At 41.5% G+C, this 26,312-nt stretch overlaps 1 protein-coding gene across 3 annotated transcripts; it reads right to left on the bottom strand.

Moving 5' to 3' along the window:
- Positions 1 to 1,360: 1,360 nt before the first annotated feature.
- On the bottom strand, positions 1,361 to 25,935 carry MGARP (mitochondria localized glutamic acid rich protein). 3 transcript variants are annotated; one of them, XM_069855254.1, is made up of 8 exons: positions 25,759 to 25,935; positions 23,924 to 24,027; positions 22,803 to 22,887; positions 18,072 to 18,290; positions 18,021 to 18,035; positions 5,453 to 5,608; positions 4,701 to 4,749; positions 1,361 to 1,825 (listed from the first exon to the last, which is right to left on the bottom strand). In XM_069855254.1, exons 1-7 carry the CDS (start codon positions 25,841 to 25,843, stop codon positions 4,703 to 4,705), a joined length of 711 nt encoding a protein of 236 aa, XP_069711355.1. In that variant the 5' UTR covers positions 25,844 to 25,935; the 3' UTR covers positions 1,361 to 1,825; positions 4,701 to 4,702. The 3 variants fall into 3 exon arrangements, 2 of the variants coding, with proteins under 2 accessions (XP_069711355.1, XP_069711354.1); XR_011337307.1 differs by having other exon boundaries at positions 4,621 to 4,749; positions 18,021 to 18,290; XM_069855253.1 differs by having other exon boundaries at positions 18,021 to 18,290.
- Between the last annotated feature and the right edge of the window lie 377 nt (positions 25,936 to 26,312).

Consider the following 26,312-nt stretch of genomic DNA (forward strand, 5'->3'; position numbering starts at 1 on the left):
GGGGACATTCATCTAGTGCGACATGTCCCTACCCATGGCAGGGGGGTTGGAACTGGATGATCTTTAAGGTCCCTTCCAACCCAAACTATCCTACGATTCAGTGATTCAGCGAAGCCTACAATCTCAGAAGCCCTCCTGCCAGCTGCAGAGGTGAGAAACAGTTTATCTCACTGGGAGTTGGTGAAAACGAGGAAATGGAACTCTTATTACGAGTATGTATCTGTCACAGGGTGTTTAATCGACCAGATAAATAAAGGTAGACTCTAATCCAACAAAATATCAGTAAAGACTTTTTATTCCAGTAGCTTTGTCTACAAAAGTTGCTTTTAATCACAGTGGCTTTATCCTTTAGGCAGAAGGCTGTGGTATGGCTTCTTGAAGCTCAAGAGCCTCGTTTTGCCTCTGCATTATTCCAGTTATTCCCAAGCGGGTACGGGGGCAAAGGCTGTATTTTTGTTGGAATGCTATTATAATTTGCTTTATGATGGGGGAAAGTAGCATGTGTTTCTTCGTGCCATGGGTGGGAATCTCATAACACTGTAATTTCCCTTTCAACATTCTTCCAAAGTTCTGCTTGAAGAGAAAGCAGTCAGATACACCTTACGGTTCACATTTCCCACATTAATTGTATATAATATAACCTTATTTGGCCCTGGTTTAGAACTATCGCCTTTCTGTGATGGCTGTGATGCTTCTAGGCTGGTGGGGTCTCAGTAAGGATTCATGCAAACCCATTATTCATGCTAGAACTGTTCATTAGTAAGACGATACTAAGATGATAAGATTATTTAGCTGTTCTGTTCTTTATTAGTCCCTAAGAATCTTTGTCCATTTGAACACCTGCAGCATCACCTTCCACGGGGATTTTGCAGCCCATCTGCGAGCGCTCGGAGAGGAGCTGCTTTACCACAGCCTAAATCGCTGGTGATTTGAACAAGAAAGAGTGTTCTCTCAGACCTCCGTGTTGTTAGGCCACCACTGCACATCACTGCTAAGACAGAACAACACAGAAAGACTACAGCAACCTGAATAAGGTTTGGTAGGAACGGCGCCCGGCACCCCCAAGGTAGGAGCCACCGCCTCATTCAATAACTTCAACCGGTGTTATTTTGATTTTCATGCTATAAAGTACCTATTGTTACTACTTGCAAACAGGTTTTGTTCTTGAAGGAGGAGCTTTAAAAATGTTCACTCCTGGGTGTTATTGTGCACAGAAGGGTAGCGTCTAAAATGTTTATGCAGGGGAAATTAGGTCTTGTACAGGCACATAACCTATGCTTACAAATGCAAATCCAAACCTGGGAGCAAACAAGGTTGTTATTTTCCACGTGACCCAATTTAGAAATAATACTAACAGGTATTTCTTTTAAGATTTTAACTTAGTTAAAACCTTTCGCTTGTATCTTAGCATGGAATGTTACAATGGTATAATTCTGCACCACAGTTTGGACCGAAAGTAAGGAAACAATCTACGTAACGAGACAACGAAGTCCTAAAGTTCACCTGACCTGGTTTCTGATAGGTCTACTGCTTCTCTTAGCACGTGTATTTATTACATGCTGGGTGGTGCTCTGACAGTTATTACTGGATGCTACTTCCTAAAGCAAAGATGTTAATCACAGAAGCGTCTCTCTAACCCACTTAAATCGTATTAGGTTCTCTGTTGCAGCAATGAATACTGGTCCTAATGAGCAGTGCATGGAACCACAAACTGCACAATTTCTTTTATGTCTCCAAGGAAGAGTATGAGGTTTCACACGGGAATCAGCTGGTTGATTGCCACAAATATTTCCATTAAACTTTTCAAAGCCTTCAGCACTGCTTACTAGGAAAAAGAAAGAAAGAATCTGGTTTAGAGGAAGCAACAATACATGACATTTATCAACAGACACAGCATTTTTCAAAGCACACTGTAGGTTTGACTGCAGGTTATCAGCTAAGTGAATTACAGCATATAAACCTGACTGTGTGTAAATGGTGCTTATCTGATGGCTTGTGAAAACTTGCTCTGCTACCAACAAAGCCCAGTTCCAAGGAATCCCTCATCTCCAGCCACGTTGCTCAGGCATCAGTGGATTTCCCTGCGTGCTGGACACATTTCGCTAAGCCTTATTCCTACAAACTTGCTTAACTTTAGGCATGAAGTAAAACAACTCTGCTTGCTGAGATTACAGGCATAAGTAGCTTCATAGCAGTGTGAATCTGGAGCCAAAAGCCACACGCACACAGAACTGCTGTGCTGTGAAAGGAAAGGGGAATACAAGCATATACTTACTCAGGCATGCTCTCAGCATTTATTCAAGGCTTCACCTGGGGATTTCATCCATTACTACCACTTCCATCCCTTCACTGAATAACCAGTATCTTTTTTGTAAAAAGTGAACTGGATAATAATTCGATTCTCACAAATTATTTGATTCTCACATCAAAATTCTTTGGATTTTTTTTGTTTAATTCCCCCAAATATCACAGAATCATAGAATTGTTCAGTTGGAAAAGACCTCTGAGATCATCGAGCCCAGCCATAGTTGTGTCCACTACTAAACCCTATCCCTGAGCACCTCATCCACCTTTCTTTTATAGGCTTCCAAGGCTGGTGACTCCATCACCTCCCTGGGCAGCCTCTGCCAGTGCCTGAGAACCCTTTCAGTGAAGCATTTTTTCCTAATATCCAATCTGAAGTTCCCCTGGTGCAACTTGAGGTCATTTGTTTTAATGAAAACCGAACGTTCAGGTCCGTACCCTAAAGTGCTTACAATCAAAACATGCACTAAAAAAAAAATTAGTTCTATCCTAACTGGGAATGCATTATGGCTCTTGACTTGAAAAGTGGAAAATGTCAGCCTGCCTTTCAATTCAGCAGCAACCTTCCAGCACTAAGTAATAAAATGTTTTATAAACATTTCTCTTTCATTTCCCCCCCAACAAGATTGAATCAGATTGTTGTAAAAGACATTTTTTGTAACCCTGTGATGCTATATTCATAAAAAGACTTCCTTTTTTTGGCCAAAAAAAGCCTAAGCAGAATTCAGTGGATGCGTATTCTGCTATGAGCAGATTTATCTATTTTTCACCTATTTTCAATTTGTTCCATCAAAGGCGCTTCCTCTAACTTGCCTTCCCTCCCATGGCCACCCCTTCCTGTTACCATCTCTGCCTTCACTAATTCAATTGGATACATTGGGTATTTGTTCTCCAAATCAAAATCTGGAATAACAATGCAACGATTGTTAGGGTTGCAAGGTGTTTACAGGAAAAACTAGAGATTCCTAACTCTATTGCTTTCTCTGTATCACTGCATTGATGTGTCCCAGAGAGGAAGAATTTCTCAGTAACGTATTTTTCTGATGTGATATCCTCAGGCACCCTTAGCTTTCACTTTGAGGGAAAAACGGCTTTGAGAGGCGCACCTTCTCTGCACATCTCACTCACATTCATTAAATATTTGCTCCCCTTTACACCATTATCATAGAATCACAAGATAGTTTGGGTTGGAAGGGACCTTAAAGATCATGTAGTTCCAACCCCTCTGCCATGTGGAGAGGCATCCCACTAGATCAGATTATTCCCAATAGAGCACAAGAAGTCTACTTAGTAGAGGAATATATCTTATGCTAGCATTTCCTAAATTATTTTATAACTGTGGGATTGGCTTCACTTTGATTTTTTAATCCTATTTATGCATGCTAAGACAATGTGGAAGAAGACTGTGCAGTTTAAGAACAATATTTACCTTCTATGACAAGAAGATAAGAGGCATTATCTTCTTTTTTACTGCAGTGGATGATGGAATAAGCAAACATACATTTGCAAAGGACTTGGAACATAATGATAGGATTGCCTAAGTGTATTCAGAACACATGTTTTAAGAATATAATGAAAAATAACTTTCTTTCCTCTTCCCTTATCTTCTTGCACTGCTGCTTCAATAATTAGTGCATGAATTGGTAACTAGCAGCAAGTAATTTTGAGAATTCCTGAGCTGCTTAACTTTCAGTTGTTTCTATTCTAGTTAATATCTCTTCTGCCAAGATTCATGTTCATATTTCAACCAAACTTGTTATTCCCTCAGCTTTCTATCACCATCCTACAGTCCACTTTGAAAAGGGGAGTCACACTAATAGCAAAATAGGAAGAATACTGTGGATAAAGCTTTTTATTCTAAAAAGTAATAAAGCTAACTGAGAGTGATTTTCATTAGCACAAACTAAACGTGCAGAGAGATTAGTTGTGAAAAAAAATGTCTTAAAAAGAAGCTCCGGAAGGTTACAACTTCACCACGTTTACACTGAGGGTAACAAGAGAAGAGTTCCATTGCACAGGGCAATAATCCAGAAATTCAGTACATCTATAATTTAAACCGATGTCCAAAGAGCAATTTTTGCCTAGAAGAAAGCTACAGCTCCTGCATCGTTATCCAGTTTCCATGGGACTAAAATAAAGCCATAAATTAACACTCAGCATGACAACTGATACAGAAAAGGTTTGCTCCCTAGCCTCTATAAGATGCCAGCAATGGTTCCCAACCCATAAGAAACGCTTCAGTTAAGTTCTTTTTTATAATATACGTATTGGGAGCAGAAATACAACCTTACCACCAGTGTGCATGTGCAGAATTACCACATGCTGCAATTGCCACTAACTGAGGAAAAAAGAAATGTGAAGAACAGGAAACCACATACTGCAATTATACTGTGTACCTTTAGGACTCCTTAGCAACTTCGTCAGGTGTCTTCTCCTCTACGGAATCTGAAAACAGAGACAAAACACCAATGAGAAACACTGAAAACAACTCATTCAATGACAAATAGTAGAGTAAGTTGTTTCCTTCAGTCCAAAGGATCCTTCGGACTAAAGGGATACAATTTACAAAGTCACATTAGGTATACAGATATTGTGCCTCTTAGGCTTTTTAACTCTAATTGTAAAAGAGTTTAGAGGCCAAACTTCTAAACTCCTTTGAAATTCTCCGCAGTGATGATTTTAACACACATTTTTCTCTACACTCAATTACATTGTTCAACTTCTATGGCAATATAAGATCGTTCGTAGCTTCACTGAAACGCTGTACCGTTTACAGATATCGCATGCACTGTATTTCTCTTTACAGCAATGTAATTTAAGAAAATTTTATCTGTCAGATTAAGTCAGACATTTAAAAAGTGTGTTACATCACATGCAGCATGAGAGAATTCCTTGTTCTTGGTGAACTTGACATCCAGCCACTCAGCAGAGCACTGAGCTCACCCCGCTCTGCGATCCAGCTTAGCAATATCTACTCTACTGCACGGCATCTAATTTAAAAATTACGTTTTCTGCTAACTATGAAGCCAAACACAGTCATCGCTAGCAGCCACATTGAGCTCTGCACACTCTCCCAGCTAGTTCAGTGCAAACAGCCATTCGTGCTTCACAGAGACAAAACATTTCAGACCCAGCAGGACTCTTGCACCTTCTGAGGTTTGCCCCGACTCCTCGGCTTCAGCGTCCGGGCTCCTTGAGGCTGTGTCGGAAATCTCTTGAGCTGTTGAGGCTACGCTTTCCTCGACACTGTCTAATTTTTCCTGGTGGGCAGAAGCTGCAACATCCAAGACTTCACTCACAGTTTCTATGAATCAAATTAAAGAGATAATTGTCTCGTCTTTCCATTCACTGGCATAAACGAGGGCGAGCAGTCAAGGCTCACAAAGCACAAAGTACCTGCCTAACATATGTGTTTGAAGTAACTGAGGACAATAGGATCTATCAGATGATTAAATTTTACCATGCAAATGAAAGTTTGCAAGTGGAATTCCAGGGAAAGTCTGACTCTCCCCAACCGTGGAGCAGAAAGCTACAAACATAAGCTACTTTCATGCCTTTAGACAAAGCTACGTAACCTCTCGCACGTATATTCTCCTGCAGGTACTCTCATTTTATCTTCTAATTTCTGCCAAACTCTTAATGATGTGCAAGATAACAATGGTAAAGTTTCCACGGAAATAATCCTAATCTGAGCACTATGCATACACTCAACCTTACAAAGACAAGATAATACAGATAATAAAGAGTTACAGGGAGAACAAACACATCAACCAGCAGTTACATGTTAAATTTCACTTGAGTAAATTCTCTCTTACCATGTTCTTCTAACCTCACATGCCTTCCATCCTCACACACCTTAAGTGCTCACCAGGATAAGGTCTGCAGGGACTTTGTTGTTAGAAATTGTGTCCTGTGCTAAGCTACTTGTATATTAAATACAGCTAACTAAACAGCTTCAATAAATGCAGCAAGTAGGAGTTTTGGAGAGCTAGCACCCTATCTATTCCAAATACCAACTTGCGCCTATTTGAATATAACATATTCTGAACCTCAACTCTGTCACTTTACTTTGGAGAGTACTGACTGAATTTTGAAGAAGCAACAGAAAAATAGATCAGGAATCACTACCTTTGTCTTTACAGGGAACAGCTCTGCAATAAACCCAGCACATTTGAAAATCAGAACATCGGATATTTTGTGGCTAGCATGACTTGGAGTCATACAATATATTTGCTGTGCTAACAGGCTATTGGGTTTGAGTAGCATCAAACATTCAGTTTTTATTACTAAAAACTTGCTCTCCAGCTTATAGTTCTTCATCTTGCTAATTTTTCTTTATTTGTTGTGATGTTTCAGTGTTTTAATTTCTTTTGCACTAAGAAGAGTAGATCAGTTAGCAAGGTAGAAAGAGCAATGTGAACTTTCCCGCTTCTTGGTACAAACTAATTTCCTTTGATTGGGGATTTCGTTTATTTGCTGCCTACAGGAATACCTGCCTTGAAAACAAACGTTAACACATATCACTTGTGTTGAACGATTTGTCTCTGGTGTGCAGTATTCTTTATAGTTATCAGACAGGCAATTTACTGCAACGAAGTATGAATTCCTCCCAACGTTTCCATCCAGGTCGCTCCAGAGTAGCTGTCACTCCCTAAAATTCAAAGGGCCTTGTTGTGACAGGCCTTGCAGTTTTGAAAACCCCTGCCTGTACCTATGAGTAATTGTCCTTGGTTACTGCAGAAAACTCCAGCCGATGCTTTTATTCAAACGGCTTTCACACCCATTCCTTGATCAGCTGGCAGCACAAAGCAATATGAAGCTTGGGTACTTATTTTTTTTTGTTTCCCTAGATGTTCAATTTAATATTGCTGCTATTCCCCCTCCCTCCTCCCCTCGCTCCTTTTTTCAAATCTGGATTAATTTCATATTTTTTCAGTCCAGTTTAATCTCTCACAGTTGTTCCATGTAAAATCCTGCATTAACACCCTTTCTCTTAAAAATTATTTTAATCTACGCCTGGTACAACAATGACTAGTTTTTCATAATCATGGAAGATAAGGCGCTAAGTCCCAGTATCCACAGCTACAGTTTTCTTCAACTTCATGAGGCATTTGTATACTCTTGTACTTACAGATCTGAATTAGGAGCTTCACTTTCTCGCCATTTCAACAAAAGATAATATAAAAGAACTCCAAGCCTCTGAGAAATCAAACTGATCACGTTTACCACCTGTAGGCGAGGGGTTAGGCTTTACGTATTGCATCAGCAGATGTTCTGAAAGCATTCAAAGGGATTTTAGGATGCTAAGGATCTTGAAGACAAACATCCTCAGGCTCATTAGACCCCCTGGAAATGTTTCCACTGCGCAATCATCAGTACGTGACTCAAGATCTTTGTAATACCCGTCGCCTACGTGCAACACTGAACCCAAACAAATCTATCGCCTGCTTCTGCCCAGGACAGCTACGTGCACTCTCGAGTGCTCTTGAGCTCCTCTGCTCTACGAGACAAGCATTTTGAGAAGAAATACATCCTTTCAAATTGCAGAAGCAGGAACAAAACATGACTGGGCAAGCACCAGCAGCGCATTACATATGCACCAAACAATACCAAACCATTTATGTTATGAAAACACATCTGGTTTGAGTTCAGTAAATATAGAAAAGGAAATTGATTTCACAGAGAAAAGGAAATTAAGTTTTCGGTTTTAAGCTTTTTCTTTTTTTTTTTTTTTAAACAAGGCAGCAGCATCAGGAAGTCCCAGTAGCTTATTAGCACAATATCCACCTAGAAATACAACTTTTAGGGTACTATCCCTATCATTGCAGTGGGAGAAAAGAAAATACTGCTTCCTGTATAAAAATAGTTATGTCTATAGTCTTCAAAGACACAATTTTCACTCTTACCAGTGCCACAGTTGCAGCACTGAGGGCGCAGGAACCTGCATTTCTGTGCATTCACAGTAGAACAGAAACCATTCCAAACGCAGGGCGCTTCTGCATCCTCGTGATGGCCAATTGAATTATCTGAATATTAGCGAGCTCAGCATTCCCCCAGCAGAACAGAGAAGCGCGATAAGCAGGGACTTGCATGCCCTGACTCATCTTTGTTCCAGCTAATAATAAAAAACACTCCCCCCATACTGATTTTTTCATCATCATCATAAAAACATCATAAACCTTGATGTACGTGAATTGACTTTGAGAACCCAGATTCTACTGCTTGCCTATCCTCTTCCCCCAGAGGTTTCAAGCACTTAAAAACAAGCTTTCCAGCTTTTGGGGGGAAGTCGTTGTTGAGAATTAGGCTCGATTTTTGTCTAGAATGCAAAGCTCTCATCTGAGATTAAACCAGCTCATGCTGGCAGTCATGTCCTATCCTCTAGGGAACAATCTGCTGTAGGATGATCTTGAAGCAGGCAGGTGAAAGGGAGGTGTGGAGCAAATCAAGCTGGCACCGATGATGAGAAGCGGAATCTGAAATGCACCAAGGACTTGGTTCTTGCAAGAATTTTTGCAGAAAATACTATTCCTGATTGACAGCATTTCTACAGGGTACGTATTATCAGACTTCAGCACTCAGTGCTCAGAAAGCTGGATTTTCCAAGCTGTGTTTCATACCACACACCACGCGTGACAGCTAACAAAGCAAACTACCAATTGTCCAATATTTATGTATTATTTCAAGCGTCAGGATTACCTGACCAGAGTTCCTGAAGAAACCAGTAGGATACATGAGATTAAGAAGGAGAAGAAACAAATAGTTGACTACTTATTCTGTGTATTTACAGTCACCTCAGCATGGCTGAGAGAAGTAGGCATGAAAATGGAAGTGAGGAGTTCTGCCGCGCTGTCCAAGCAAGCTCGGGCTGCTCTGGAGAGAGGGACCTTCCCTTACAACACTGAAGCTTCCAGACTGCTAATGTAAACAACTGCTTTAAAATAATCGACTTCAAAATAATCAACCATGTTAACGCCAGGGTTCGGTCTTCCCACCTCCACTGACCTAGCAGGTAGTTAGCAATGAAGTGTTAAGAAAACAAAACACTTATTATTATATATATCATACATATACAAATGAACTCATCATACATATAGAATGAAATTCTATCGGGATAAAGAACTGCCTTCCTCCTCCCTTATGCAGGTGAAGCACTGTAACCTGTAAAAGAAATACACCTTTCTTTTTAATGTGCAAAAGCAGAGGAAGGAAAGCAGCAGTAAAAGAAGCAAAAGCCAAAACTTTTAAATAAGCAGAGGGGGAGGAAGGTGGTTCTCAGAATTCAGAATTTCACTCCTACAGCAAGTTTTGATAGGAATGGTTGGACTCGATGATCCAGTGGGTCTTTTCCAACCTGGTGATTCTATGATTCTAAGTTTTACCCCCTTTGGCCAATCAGCCCAGCCCCACTACAAACGCTCTCCTTGCTCAGTGTGCTTTTGGGTTTAAACTTTATTATTTTTAGTATCTATCATTTTATAGATGACTGATATAAATAGCCTGTGGGCATAATTTAACTTGTATGTTATACTTTTAAATCTTACTGGATATTAAGCTTTTACCGGGTATTTTTAAGTGTCTTGGTGAGCATGTTCTCCTTATTTAGAATAAACATGGAGAAGAGACCTGTTCCAGATTTTAAAATGAAAGCTATATTCAATTCTTTTCTTTCATGGGGAGAGGTGGGTTTCTCCTCACTCCAGGACGGAAGTTTCATGACAAGATCATACAAAATCATCACAGCCTTCTCAAGAATGCAGCCTATATTTTTCCCCCCATGGTGCATTTCTTTACCAATATATTTAAAACTATAATATTGTGATACTAATCCTAATCCCTTTGATTCATTTTAGAAGTGATATCTCCAGTTAGGAACAACAACAAAACTTCTGTGCAAGCACTGGTCTCCTGCTATTATTAAAGATGTTTAGAAATATGCTTTTCAGAGTGAAGCATTTCACTTAAAGCAGCACCTTCACATCATGAATTCTTTCTTTAGGCAGTCAAGATGAGGCTGGTATCTGCACTGCAGAACGTCAGGTTCAATTACTTTAAAAAATACTCTTTGCAGAAGAATTTGGCTTTATAAAGCTAAAATAATACAAGTTAGCCGGCATAATATGAATGGAATCTGCCTGGAGCGCACAAACCAAAGCCGGAGTGCAAAACAAGGCTTTGATATTTCAAGCTGCCCATAACATAACCAGTGTCACACGCTAATTTCAATGGGGAAAAAAGAAAAGTAATTGAATATAATAATTTGATTGTGGAAGCAGAAACAGTATTTCACTTACAGGCTTTTTGAGAAGCACTCGTACTAGAATGTGATGCTCTCATTTACATAAAGCTTCTCCTCAGCATGGTCCACTGAGGGTGTCGGGACCTGGGGCAGATTTAGGCTAGACATAAGGAGGAATTTCTTCATGATGAGAGTGGTGAGGCACTGGCAGCAGAATTCACTTTTTAAAAGTCGAATTCTGCCACGTTGCAAGAGTAATTCAAGAATATGTTTGAGAGAGACTTCAAAATAGAGCACAAGAGGTGGGGGTACCCTCAGATCCAGCCCAGGGGAGAACACAGCAGCAGCAGTAAGGAACTGCAACCCCTTTTAAGATCAACTTAATGTATTTTGGTTCCATCATCGGCTTTAAGGAAAATGGAAGAGAAGTTCATTCAGCAGTGAATTTTGATCAAAAGCCTGAGGTGGTGGCAATAGCTAAGCTCCCCTTCCTTATATCGAAAGCCACCTGCCACGCTCAGTACTGCTGACTGGGGTTCAGCACCTCCTCCCTCCACTATCAGAGGCTCAAACCACCATCAGCCGCCTCAGCAGCAGAAAGAAGGGGAAATAGTAATTACTATGTCAGTTTGGGACAAAACAGGCAAAACTGTGGATGTGTCACTGTAAAGTGAGCAAGTGTGTCAGGTTTCTGTGGCCAGGAAGACACCAGGAACATCCTGAACACCAGGAACGTCACTCAGGACTACTTGAAATGCTATTTCTTTGCTCACTGGCATTTTATTCCGTGACTGTTTAAGATTATAACCATCTAGAGTAAGTTATTGATCGCTTCAGAAAGGAAAAAAACACTTAACACTTAAGCATTGGGCTTAAAAAGGGAAAAAAAAACCTACTGGATGGTTAACCACAGAGCACTGCCTCTCATCGACACCGAATTCAGCACTTGAGCTTCAGACAGGAAAAAATAAACTAATCAGCTCTACATGCTAAACCAAATCAGGGATCTAATGATTATTTAGAAAAGCACTGATCATTTTTCAGTCTGACCAGGTCCCTGAACACACAGGACTGGAACGGCAATGCTAGAAGCCCACAGTTCTCTCAAGAAATCATTTGCAGAACTATTCTGGCTTGACAACCCTGTTGTTTGGACATGGAGGGTTCAGCCTTTCCTAACCAGCAAGATCATTCTAGTCTGTGGGCATCGGGAGTTCTCTCTCTTAGGTATTTTATCTATTCCATAAGTGAAAGCTGAACCAGCGGCTTAGAGCCCAAGGTCTTTGAGAAACTGATGAACAAAGGAATGTTGGGATTTCTAATAATCCTGCCACTATAAAAATATGACAGCTTTCTTTTTGCAAGCCATCCATAAGTAATCCAGATAAAAATCCATGAGGTACAGCTGAGAGCATAAACCACGGCATTACAAAGTACATTTTTTAAGAAAACAAATGTATCCTCTTCACAGTGTACAGCAAAAAAAGAAACAATTTCAATCAACCAAATATTTCACAGGTTGTTTGTGCCTAATGTAGGTCACCAGTTCCTAAGAAAAGCCTCATTAGTTCGTACTAATGACCAGAAGACTCATTTCAAGAGAGCTTATTCTACCATGGATGGCTAAAAGATTCAGAGATGTCTGTAATGGTCCGAATAAAAACATAACAGTGCATACCACATTAATCCAGAACACTTTATAACACCTCATATAATTTCAAGCATTTAGTTCTATATTCTGTAACAAGGATTTGAAGCAATGAGAAGCAATTGACATTGTGGTTGGCCGGTTGTTTAAAACACCCACTGACTGGAATGGATCATGAAGAAAGCTACTGCAAGTTAGCACAAACAGCACATGTGAAAGCGCACCACTAATTTGATGCATGAAATTCTTCAGAAGTTCTCAAAAAAACTTTTAATTAAAGTCAGGCATTTTCTTTAATGCTCTTCATGCACCAAGTTTTACCCACTTATTTGTTTACAAAGGAGCAACCACAGCTCAGCATGCTGTTCCTTGAAAAGGATGCTTCTCTCTGCAATAAGAAACACTGCCCAAAAATTAGCACAAAAATGCCCATCATCCCCATTCTGGTCTGAACTGCCACCCCAGGAACACAGAAAGCTATTTTCTCTGAAGTAGGACACTAATTGTCTTCTTTCCTGTGCTGTACTTACAGAAATATTTCAAATTACACAGGTAATAGAGTTTTAAGCAATGTAAGTGCTAACAGGCTTTGTTGACCAAAGGGAGTTCTTGCTTTCCAATTTAAAGAAATAACATTACTTAGGATTCATTTTAACTCTTGATGATGAGCTATAAATACTGCATTAGTAAGAAACACTAAGTCCATTTTCTCCTTCCCAGTGACAATCATTTCAGCATTATTCACTCTATATCCTTTTACCAGCATTAATCTTTATTTGAGAAGCTACTTGTCCCCTTTTTCTATGACAGACAGATAGGAAGAAAGTTATCTTACTTAGTTCTCCCTTCTCCCTCACTTATTTGTTTGCACTTTTAACTGGGACGTTCTAGAGGGGTTTCCTTTTTTACTGGAATCTTCCTCCCCAGCCCAGTGCATGCTGTAAAATTTTATTTTCAGCTAAACTGATCAGAACTGAACATTCTTTTCAGTTACCAACTTGTGTCTTTAGGTGCTCATAACTTCTACAGAAGCCTCTTCTAAACATTTTTCACATTCTTCCTACAGAGATTTTCCAGTTAAGCTATGACGACTCCTTTACAAGCTCAGTTTTGTGAAGGAAAAACAGAAGGAAGAGAGAAGAGACTAGCAGCCAGCGTATGGCAATCAGAGAGATGCAAGATAAACGGCAGCAGCTCAAGGGGCAGATAAGTACAGTGATAAACATAAAGCAGAAATATCCAACAGAAGTTCCACAGAAATGGATACTTCTCCAGTAGGATAATTTCACATTATTCAACTTTCAAGAGCCTAATTTAGCTAGCTTAGTCTACCGCAATCAATGAAGAGCAGGAAAAACCCTCTAAAAGGAGATTCAGAATAGGAAACCTTTATTTTGGAGGTAATTAATCACAGATTCCATTAGGTGATATGAGCAGTTTCCCTGATCCTGTCCTGTGTTACACCAGCCTGCACCTGGAGGCCCATTTCATGCCACAACATTAAATGTATGAGAGTGTCAGGTAAGGGGCCTGTTACGAGGTGCTTGTGGTCTATACAAGCAAGGCTGAGAAAAAACTTGTAGTTATTTTCACAGGGTCCAACTGTGAACAAGTGATACCAATGAATCAAAAGAGGTAAGGTCTGTCCAGCCCTATCCATGCTGCATCTTACCCACGACCCAAGGTTGTAAAGAGCTGCAGGTTGCACAGCTTCTCCTTCCACCACACAAACAAATGCCTAGAAGGATGCATTTGTTCTACTGAGCAACCTCATTCTGAAAGCCTCTGAATAAGCACAAACAACTGCAAATTGCTTTGAGGACTTTTCAGCAATAATCAAAATACTCCTGGCGTCAGAGCATTTCAATACGCACCCAGAGTCTGGTAACTTACCAAGCAAAAGCAATGCGCTCTGATCGTGTCCAGGGGGTTTGTCTGCTTGGCACCGTTGTGCGATTGGGTCAGCAAAATCCTGTCCCGAAAGCAGTGACTCCTGTCCAGTAAAGCCTATATTTGTTTCTCTAGGCTGCAGACAACCAGCACTGTAATGCCATTTGAAGCTTAACATGGAAAACACTGGCACATTGGCGCACTAATCCTCCCCAAACCGAGTTACTCGCTCAGACAGTGTTTGAAATAACAGAGGAGAAACCACATCCTTCAATACTTACAAAATTGGAACCCACACTACAGAAACCAGGAGTCCAGTAAAGCAGGGGTTTAGGCTAATTGCTTTTGGTATTCCAGTTGATAAAGCAAAACCTCAAGCCTCGATACTAGAGTTGGAGAAAAGTTTATAGCGGCAATTCAAAAACTAGAAGTCACAGATGCAATAATACTGCTGAATCCAAGCAGCAGCTTGCCAGTCTCTGCACTTCACAGCATTTGTTCTATCTGAAGACTAATTGATCTTAATTTATGGTCCCCAGACACAGAATACACTAAAAGGAGAAAAGCATCATCAGGAGAACTTAGCAACATCAGGCATTAAGCAGGAGTGACAGCACAACAGCTCAAATAATAAGCAGGTACAGAAAACTCAAATATAAAGGAATTTAAAACCTTGGGAACAGAGTTACATGCGCAGTACTTTTTTTTGGCAACAGTATTTCACAAAATCTCAGATACCATTAGTGAGTTGTAAATTGCTTAAATTGAGACAAAGATAAAATTCCAGCCAGATACAATTGTAATTGAACTTCCTAAAATTGAAAAATACCTGATTAAGTATCTACCTCCAAGGTTGGTGGGGTTTTTTTTGTTTTGTTATAGGTTTTTTGCACATCCATGTGTAAACACATGTTTGTTTTATATGTATATGTATGTATATATGCATATATATGCATGCATGTGTCCTGGAGCTGGAGACAAACCTCTGCTGGCACCTTGCACTTTCAAACACATTACAGAAGGCCATATAGATTAAAAGAAACAATTGCATTTGAATAAGCAGAGGTTTACTGGTAATGATAAAAATACTTGCACCTTCATCTGCAGAAGTAACGTCGAGCTACCAAGAATACTAATAAAAATTATTAAAAGTATTCTTTTTCAAAGTAAGCCTGCATTTCCCTTGGCAGTTCTGAAAGAAAAATAACTGTCTACCTCAGTTAAAATGCAGATACAGTTTTTCCCCCTCTAAATGGAGGGAAGACAAATGATGAAGATGCTTAAATACAAAACTGGAAGGTTTTTAATTGTAACATTCTTTAAAAAATAAAAATAAACCACAAGTAGCTGTTGACTGTAGGTAAACGCTGAACAAACTGGCACATGGACAGCAGAGAAGTTCTGAATAAGGCCTGGAGGAGAGCAGCGGCCAAACGCCAAGGTGACCTGGTGGCAGGGCCTCTGCTGCCTCTGCAGCTGCCCAGGGCAGGACTCCAGTTACGCCGCAGCCACAGTGAGACAGAGCCCCGGGGGAACCTCACATGAACTGCTTACGGGATCTACAGCGTTCACGCCTGCCTCAGGCACACCTGTTCACAACGGTTATTTACAATAGTCTTCACAGGTGACCTGTGCCATGAGAGAACTGTTTTACATCCCAGAAATGCCAAAGAGATCAGATCAAGGAGCACACTCCCTTCCTTTAGAAACTAGTAATTACTGAGTGGAAGTACGGCTTCTGCTCCTTGATACGAAATATCAAGCTAATATGCCATATCCTGATTAGGGGTTGAAGGAAGAGAGCTGACACAACATGCAAGAGCTTCTCAACCATGTGACATCCCACAGGGTCGTTTCTGCCGGCTTTACCAGGGAGCAAAGAACAACCACTGCAGCAAGTCTTGACAAAGGACACCTGAAATGACCTTCAGAATCCCTTATAAATATCAAGGTAACAGCAGTGGTGTTCTAGTGCTGTTCTCCTCAGTGACTGTTGCCAGACAAAATAGATCTAGAAATCATCCATTTCTGAATACCCCACCTGCTCCCAGTCGACACCAGTACTAACTGTTATAAGACCCATTTCCTCTTGTAAAATAGTGGCCACTGACTACATGAAGTCACATGAAGTCTAGAATTAGATTATCTGACTTAATCCACTTGCGCACAACATTTCTCAGGGTAGATGATAGCTGCTTTCTCTTCAACAGAGCAGCAGAAATAACTTCCACACAGAAGATCCTATCCAACAATTAAAAAATATTCCTGGATGAGCACTGTGATGGGAATATTCAACCCCTCCTAGATACAAGCAAGCGCCCACTCCCTGAAATGAAATTTTGCAATTGCTGCCTAAAGCAAAAGGTAAACGTAGCAAGACATTTTTAAACATATTCTATCTCTTAATAGCTCTAATTCACTAACTTTAACACCAGACTTCCTTTTTAAATATTCCATAGAAATGGAAATTTTTAAGGCTGTAGGTATTTTAGCTAATACCTTGTAATTATTTTTATATATACACACTAATAGTCACTACAAATATACTTACCTATACCTTTTCTTAGTTATATTACTTTTAGCAGGTCGGATCAAATCTTGTTTTAAAATGTTATTTGCAGTGGATTGTTTTGCAGATAAGCGGAGGAGCTATTCACACCTGAATTAAAAATTCATATCTAGACCTTTCACCGAAGCCAGCTCTTTGAAGTGCTGCACCATTTCTCGAGTTCATTTGTTAAAAAGGCAGTTAGGAGGCATCCATACCTCCTTGAAGCCACCAAGGGAAAAGGCGAAAATAATGCCAGAATCTGCTAATACCCTTCTAGTTGCTATGATAACCTCCCATATACTAGCAGTCAAAATACTTCTAATCTCTCTTCTCTAATCTCTTGACCGGTGTTTTAGATATCTCCTCTCAAGCAGGTGGTTTGTTTTCTCAAAGGAAGTCAAACATAGGTGTGCAGTCAAGATTCCATGTTTAAATCAAGCGGAAAACCGCTTCAGTGGTTTTCAGATCTTCTCCAGCCACGCTGAAATCTTCCCTTTCAAAGCAAGGAGTGAACTTTCTCTCTCATGACAGGCTGGCAAGTTTTTTGTTGGATTTTGTTTCATTTGTTTCTTAACTGAAGACACCAGATGTAAATGTTTGATGCTTTCCTATCAACTGAGAAACTGCAACTGCTTTATGCTTGTGATAAGCAGATAAGCCATTGTGCTATCCTTACAGGTTGACAGAAACAAATAGATAGATAGATTTAAATTCTAATCCTGTAGTTTTTGCAACTTATGGCTAGGTTTGCTTTTGTATTATTGTGATTTTTTTTTTAAATGTACAATAAACCAAAATATTCCAAACACCCTGACAGTTCAAAATACTGAATAGGTAGCCACTAATTTATACATGTTTAATACCAGTTTGACGTGTTACTGAATTTCAAACTTTTTAACCTTGTGTATCCTTAACACTGAGATCATGACAGCGTTTTGGTTGCTATGCAAGATTCTGTTGAAGTTACTTAGAACAGCTGTAATTATTCAGTGTGAATATCTTAGAAATGGCCAGTGAAATAAAGTGTTTAGCTCCCTTAACACACCTTTGAACTAGGTCACTGAAGCAACTGTTTAACTGATGATACTACACACTCACCTTAATGTCAGGTCTTAAAGAAGAGAAATAGAATGGTGTAGTAAAATGAACCTGTCATTCTGCTGGTTTTAGACCAGTGCCACAGGCTACACGCTTCTAGAGACAGTGATTTAATAAACTTAATTACTTTATGCTCATGATATGTCAAAGTAACACCTGAATTAGTTATCACTGCAGGACAAACTCAATTAGGAACAGTGAATTTGTTCTTAATGTTCTGTATTAAGAGGCAGAGGTTTAGAATCCACAACACACACACACAGACACACAAATTGCATTTATAAGTTAACCTTGTACGGCAGCAGCTTCTGAATTAGCAGCAGCTTCTGAATTAGCAGCAACTTCTGAATTAGCAGCAACTTCCAAAGTAGCAGCAGCTTCCTGCTGTGCTTCTTCCACAGCAGGGGGTGCGTCTGAAGCCGGTAAGTCACTCTCCCCTCCAGTTTCGGGGGATACCCCAGTGCTCTCATCCTGTGCTGCAGGTTCAGCAGCAGCTACTGCACCAGCCTCTTCCGTGGCTGTCTCTGTTTCAGTGACTTCAGCCGTCTCTTCTTCATCACCTTTTAAGGATTTATTTAATACAATAAAGAGAGTAAAGTGCATGCATGCAACACAAATTCACCAACTACTTTCTACCATCATCCTCATTTAAATTTAAAATGGGAAGCTAAGCTTTGGAATCAGAATCTACAAACAAAGCCAAGAAATATATGTGTAATAGTACTGTCTAGTGTGGCACCAAAACAGATGTTTACAAGATGAGGAAACCATATTCTTAATTACTGAGCTTTGTAAGTGCGTCAGTGTAATAAGAAAAGAAACTGTGGCTTGAAGCAAGTGACTGCAAGAGGTGGGAGTGCAGACAGATAAAAACAGACCCCAACAAGTGTTGCTCCAAACCCACTCTGCTGAAAGGGCCAGTGATAGTGCAACCACAGGCACCACAAGGAGCTAGATCCAGTTTGCACCCAGCAGTGGAGTTACCACACTGGGAATAAGACATTTGCTTGGAAGCTCTTATGGAGTTTACTATCTATCAGGCTCACAGCTCAGAAACGCTCTAAGCCAAGACGAGCCTTCAGTTCGCACAGGACTATTGTCAAGGTGGCTATCTTGGCTGGCAACAGCTACAACAAACCCGAGCCCCACAAGGGTCTAGTTTTCAGGTGGGTCTTGTGCTATCTCTTAGTCTATGCTGGCACAGGTACTTTGCTATCCCTATTCACCCTTTTTTAAAGCTATATGGAATGTACTGTGACCACTCTAAGAGCCACAGCACTCAAGTAAGAAACGCAAGATCTGTGAGGCAGAATAAAACAGGGGGGCCTTACTGAAAACAGTAGATATAACAGGAGTATATATGTAAGAATATAACTTGCTAATTTTAAGTGGTCAGTGTTCACTTTACTGTAGATACAACCACTTATGACTGACCATTTTCTTTTTACGTGTCCCAGCCGTCTTTTAAAGGCTTGTCTACACTGATGTGGGTCAGAATCTTTACAATCTGAAAAATCCAGTGCTTCCCAGTCATGCACTACTCCAAACTATTTAAAAACTAAGCACAAAGCCACAAAGATGCACAATCACCAAACATGCACTAAGACCAAGTTAACAACAGTTATATATCTAGAGTTCTTTGCAAGTTTACCACTAGAACCAACTCACCATGTGAAAAAAAAAGCAGTGGAAATAAAGTTTGTAATAGAGTGAGAAAAGAAAGGAAAGAGCTTAAAGAGACATAGTCAGAATTTAATTTATTCTTTCATATATGTTTAAAGACTAACCAGATCAATCTGAATTCTTGGTTTTCTCATGCTAGTGAAGCCTATCTTTCTGTGTTCAGGATTAAACACAAGATCATTTATTGCTCAGTAAAAATCAAAGCTTTCCATTATGCAATCTGACCATGTCCCTTTAAGAGAATGCCGTATTTCAAAAAAACTAAATCGATTCCACAAAGAACAGACTAACAGCCAAGCTCAGCATTCAGAACACTTTATTGGACAGTCAGATATGGAGTGCATTCATTCCAACGGCCAGCTTCTCAGTCTCAGAACTGCCTTCTACAAAGCAGGTTCAGTAATGAGCTCAATATGGTTTGGCCTTGCAAACACAGGTAGTTCTTTTAAAGTCTCACAAGTACGGAGTTTTACAAGAGAAGGTATAAAGTCATCCCAAGGTAGGCTGCAAGGTACGCAATGGTGAACGACTGTCCTTTGTTTGTATTTAACTTCCTCGGGTTTGGAAAGAGATTTCCCTGGTATTTTAGGCTGGAAAGTGTAAAAGCAGAGTATAAATTAGAAAGATTGAATCAGCTTGCATCAAGTTAAAAAAGAAAAGTCATTGCTAAAAAAGAAGGAGATTAGGAACAAGCTTAAAGGAGACACATGCAAATGGAAGACAAAACTCAATATTTACTAAATAAGCAAGTAGAACATTCTGCACGGTAAACATCATTTTACAGCTCAAATGATGTCCCAGATTTCCTACTGCTACTTCGAATTGGGCTTCTGCCACGGGCTTTTTAAAATCCCTCTATAAATTTGAGAGTAGCTCTCAGTGAACAAGAGCTACAGAAAATTTGCCATTAGATCTTTTTTAAAATGTCCAATGCCATTAATTAAAATACAACTGAATATCACTTCAACCCTCTAACAAGTGTAGAATAGCATTTGATTGTTCCCGTTGTTTTCATAGCCTTGTTTGCTACATGCACTTCTTTAGAATAGATGTTTGGGGTTTGAACACAAGGGGAGAATCTTGCTCGGGATGACAAACCACAAATGTCATTCCCATCAGGAGAGTCTCTCTCTGATCAGCTGCTCCCTAGCATTAATTTCTTCTACCTAGAAAGTTCTCTTACCACAGGACATGTAGCAAATATGCCATGAATGTGCTGTCTGGCATGCTGCTCTTCTATCCACCACTTCATATTGTTACCAGCACTGTTCTACAGCTTATTTTTAACTTGATTTTATGCAACCCTAAAAAATATCAGATTACTTTGAGAACAGAATTTAATTGCCATTATCAGCAATGCTTACTTTGAAAAAGTGTAAGGACTAACTCGATCTAAAGATAGAGTGGGGAAAAAACCTGTGGTGGCACTTCTGGGAAAAGCAGTACTATGGTAACACTCTTGTGACGAGATACACACAAATATATGACTACACAGGGAACAGGAAAAAAGGGGAGGAAAGGACACGTTAATTCTTTTGAGAAAGCACAGAGAGGATTCCATAGGAAAAGTAAGAACAGAAACCTCTCTTGGGAAAATACAGTTGGGAATGAAGAAGGATTTAAAAAAGAGCTGATTCAACAGTAGTTGTGCCTTGTGAATTGGAATTGGCTATTCAGAAATCCAATTAAAAACTCTGGGTTGAGCAACTATTCATAAGTCCAATACAGAACATAATATAGGAAACACCTTTCAAATGTGCTGCCGGACGTGTTTTGGACTTCTTACAGTGAATAACAAGGGTGGCAGCAATCAACTGCCACTGGCTGTGACACTTACGTAAATTACTAAGCAGCACGAGGTGTCAGATTATGGGATGTCTGGAGAGTACCCGAAGTCAGAATTAATCAAGTTACAGAGCACTGAGTACTCTTACCCCAGTCTCAGTCATAGCCTTCAGTGGGCCAACAGCACCACTGACTGCTGGCATCCCACTCAAAACATTTTGCTAGACTAGGGTTAGAACTCAGTACCTTGCAGAAGTGAACCTTAAGAGAAAAGAGGGAATATACTGGCATCATTTCAGTGCCCTGAAAGGTTTGCTTAATGTTTTCACATCTACCACGTTCTTCTGACCATGTCAGTCAGAACATAATGAGCGTAACCCCCTGTTTCTTCCCTGAACAGCAGATGATGAGGTCACTGCAAGAAAACAGCTACTTTGGCCCTGGTTTGATTTTTTTATTTTAGGGACAGGGAATGATTGCATTAAAATTGCAGCTGGAATCTCAGCATTTAAAGAATTAGATTTAAAAACAGCATTGCTTCCAGCTCCATAAGAGAAAGGAAATTAAGAGTGTTCTGCTATTTTAAATCTTAAAATCCGCAGTTTTAAAGTTCTGAATGTAATGGAGACATAGTGGAACTTCAAGACTGAACTTCAGAAGAAATAATTTTACAGACAGACAATTCAAAAGCATGTTCTTGCATTGAAAAAAAGATTTAAACTCAGCACACTTTATTCAAATCTATGCTCTGTGTACATGCAAATATAATTAAACCAATTCTCTAGATGTCAGCACCAGAAGAAATAACGAAGAGCTTCAAGTGCTATGACTTCATTAATTTATTTATGTTCTAAATAACAAATAAATAAAAATATAAAGATCCTGAAGAAGTCACTTTTTCTAATCGCTCTTCCTAGCAAGACCACGCTTGCCAAAGTTCTATCTTTTATATTAATGCTGCTGTAACACTAATTAATGTAGACAGAGACAACATTCCATTACAAGTATTTGAACTAACACGGTCTAATTATTTAAGCATGAAGAGCTAAGTAAGGATCTGCCATTTATTTAGGTGGTGTCTGCTTTTCATTTAATCCTAAATGTAAAAGGACAAAATAAAAGTTGTGGAACAAGAATGACTATACTTTTAAAAAACGTATTTTTTTTCTTATTAAACTGTGTTCCCTGATAGCATGTGGCCTGGAGTCATTCCAATGACAGAGAAAAAATTATCATCTCCTTCCCCGCAACAAACAAAAGAACAAAAGTGATTTTGACAGCTTTATGCACTTAGTCAAGTTTCATTAAGCTTACAGTAAATCAAATGCAAATACCCAATACACAATTAATGGTTTGCATATCAACTCTTTCCATCCTGCAGGTTGATCACACACCAGAGGCGCTGCCTAAACATTAAGTCTCTTCCCAAACTTTTGTGCAGAATTAGCTTTGCAACAGAACACTGCACAACCACCCTTTTCTTTACTCCCACTCAGAGGGCTCAGACAATGACCTGGGCAAGGTCAAGGCCTGATTAGACAATCTAGAAATCCATTCCAGATCCTCACGCACCCCAGGGAACAAGAGAGAAAAGCTCAACTCACCCTTTTTCCGCCCCTCAGCTCTCTCATGGAGAATATTCAAATGTTCAATATAGTTGCTGCGAGATGAACTGACTATTCTGTAGGCCTGAAAGGAAATTATACCTAAACTTATTGCTATATCCCTACAAAGTTACCAAACACAAAGAACAGAGAGGGAGAGGGACAGAGAGAGAAGGGGTTTTAACGCTGCTCATCTTAAAAAGATCATGCTAAGCAAGGCTAAAAAAAAAGTATTCTGCTATACTAACATGTTTATACGTTTCATATTTCTCCATTGTTAAAAAGCAATTACAATAGACCGTGCGGGTTTCCAAGTGCTGCAGTGTTTCAGTAATGGCACACAGTATTTCAAAAGACAATTAGAGTCAGATTATTTTATGAAAAACCTGTGACAGCAAGATAATTTTTTATTCCTCCAGGTATGCAATCACACAAGTTTGATAATTTGAACAAGTAGAAGCTACTTACTGTTCAAGAGGATTATTTTGTGGGAGAAGGAAACATGTACCTCTCTGGGATGTGCTAGCCACTATCCCAAATCTTGGAAGGGTCGAGAGAAGGAGCTATGAAATGGAGAGTTTAGGGATGCGAAGCAGTTTCTCACATATTTAGATGCAGGGAAGAGAATGATTACTGAAAAGCTTGACAAAAGTAGATGTTTACAGAACTTTAACATGTTTTTTCTAAGTAACTAATATTCTTCTCTTTCTTTGTGCCTCAATTAACGAGGTTCATAATCTTCCCCTTGCAGCTTCAGCCAGCTTCCTTCACATCTGTCTTGCCAGCTTTGAGATATTCTTTCTGTTTGTGGTTGACAAGAGGAGGCAAGGGCTTAGAGGTAGATGCCTTACTCCACCTTTGGACATATTCATTTCACATAGTATGATTATGTTTTCCACTAAGAACGACAACAGCAGGAGACAGCAAAGTAAACAGTAAGGTGAGCAACAGGCATTCGATGAGTTCTCTTGAACTCATTTTTAAGTTACGCTGTATTTAACTGCAAGCTACTTCACCCACTTTCTAATGACGTTTGTGTCTTGATATACTCTTTAATCCAGAACATCCCTTACACCGTGCCAACTCAGAAAGCACAAGCAGCTACGTCCCCAAACACTTACATAAAATAAACCACCAAAAGCAGCAACACCAGCAAGGAGATAGTAAATCATGGTCTCTCCAGAAGAGCCAGGAACGCTCCCAGATGACATCTGGCGAAGAGGTGCTATAAAAAACATTATTGACATTGATGTAAAGTGCTGTTAATATATGATCACAAAATTAATTGATGAAATAGAATCATGGAATACTTTGAGTTGGAAGGGACCTTTAAGATCATCTAGTTCCAACACCCCTGCCATGGGCTGGGACATGTCCTACCAGATCAGGCTGCCCAAGGTCCCATCCAACAAATAACATCCAACAAATTTCCCATACAAATAAGGATGACTTAAAAAGATGTAACAAAACAGAGAGGTAGAGGTTAGCGATGTTTAATATAAGAATAATGGAGGGTGTGGTGCCTAACTGAACACGGCTGAGCTCTTCCTAACAGTACATGATTTTCTGTGAACTACACTGCCTGCTGATCAGCTTCCAAGTACTGGATGCAGCCTGTATAGACCAAGGAACTACCTAAGGAATGTGAAAAAAAAAGGAATGTAAGAAAGTCCCTGCTTAAGGTATAGATAATAATTAATCAGTCTTTATTCAGTCTTGCTGCGGTCATGATCAACAGAGGTACTGAGTCCTCCCCAGTTTAATAACAGAGCACTTTGAGGAAAAGCCTTTTCCTTTGAATTCACCTTCCACTCTCAAATTGAATTCATCTTCCATTCCCAAATTGATTGCTGGCGTTCAAATACACGTCCACAACCTCAAATATTGGCCAACAGGGCAGACAGGAAGGATTACACAATTTTATCCCTGATCGAGTACATATTTGCTAAAATGGCAGCTCTGGCCATTTATTTTTCTGCCTCGCTTCTGTCATTTTGATGCCTGCAGTAGCCTGGGGCTTTGGTACATCTCAAAAAGACCCGGTAATTCTTTCGGTCAACAAAATTTTCAGCTGAATTTCATGACTTTATCCCAGATGAGTAAGTAGTACGGACGAGAAGCGCCTCGTTGAACAAAAACCAGCTCCGGGCACTGCAATCGGTAGCGACAAAAATAGTCTTAATCTCAAAATATTGCCAGATTACGTTTGGCATCATCTGCCTCGCGACACACTTTCCAGACTCTTCTTCAACGCATCCGAACGGATCCCGCACGCAGAGGCAGCTTCTGCGGCATTTTCTCACGAAAATTTTCTCACGAACGCCTTCTGCAGGGCCACCGCGCCGGCAGGAGAGCGCCCGGCGAGCCCGGGATCCCGCGGGGCGGCGGCGGGAGGGTATTTTTGCCACCGGTTACACAACCCGCGACGCGCCACGGAGCCCCGGGCCCGAGCCAGGCGGCACCGGGGGGCGCCCGGCCGCTTTTATCCCTGCAGGTCTTCGATAGGAGCGGGGCGGGGGGGGGGGGGAACCGGGATTGTGGGGGGTTGCGGCTCCCCTTCCATGAGCGGGGTGTGAGGAAAGGGGGGACAACGAGGTGGGGGGGGGGGGGGGCAACACACCCCACACGCAACCGCCACCGTCTCTCACGCGTCGTCGTGTGTCCCCCCCCACCTCGCCTCACACACCGCCTCGCGCCCCCCCCTCCCCGCCCTCGCGCCACCGCCTCGCGCCCCCCCGCCCCCGCCCTCGCCTCGCGCGCCCCCGCCTCGCGCCCCCCCCCCCATCCCGCCCCGCTGTGGTGCACGCGCCCCCGTCCCTCGCGCCGCTGTCGCGCGCACTGCCTGCGCGCCGCCCCCCCCCCCACCCCCCAACCGCCGCCGCACCTGCCCACCCCCCCCAAGGCCGCCGTCCCCTTGACCTCTCGCCGTCCCCGCAGTCACGCTCCCCCGGCGTACCGCGCTGCTTGAGGCGGGTGGCGGCGGAGGGAGCCCTGCTGAGGCGGGAGGCCAGCGCCTGCGAGGCGGCCCTGCAGAGGTACATGGCGGCGGCGGCGAAGGAGCCGGGCAGCGGAGCGGGCACTGCGGGCTGCCTGACGGCGCGGGGCTGCGGGCACCGGCGAGGGGGCGGAGGCTCGAGCGGTGGGCGGGGCCTAGGGACGAGGGGGCGGGGCCTGCCCTTAGCAGGGCTATGGGTGGGGCGTGGCCTTGTGGGTGAGGGGCGGGGTTTACGTGGGAAAGGGGCGCGGTCCCCTGTGCGGGTCTATAACGGGGGCGCGGCCTCCGCCAGCCCCGCCCCCCCCGCTGGAACCGCACGGGAAAGGCGGAGGGGGGGTGCGAGTGCGCCCGCAGCGAAGGACACGGGGATTAAGCACCGGGAGGTCGCCCCTAGGGGAGTAAAACGCCCGAGGAAGTCGGGCCCCGAGCAGGGGGTGACGTTGCGGGTGTCACGGGCGCCTCAAGGCCGGGGTCGGCGGGGGACACAGCTCTTCTCCTCCTCGCTGCTGCCCTTG

This window comes from Phaenicophaeus curvirostris, chromosome 4 (genome assembly GCF_032191515.1).
Source record: "Phaenicophaeus curvirostris isolate KB17595 chromosome 4, BPBGC_Pcur_1.0, whole genome shotgun sequence".
NCBI classification, from domain to species: Eukaryota; Metazoa; Chordata; class Aves; order Cuculiformes; family Cuculidae; genus Phaenicophaeus; species Phaenicophaeus curvirostris.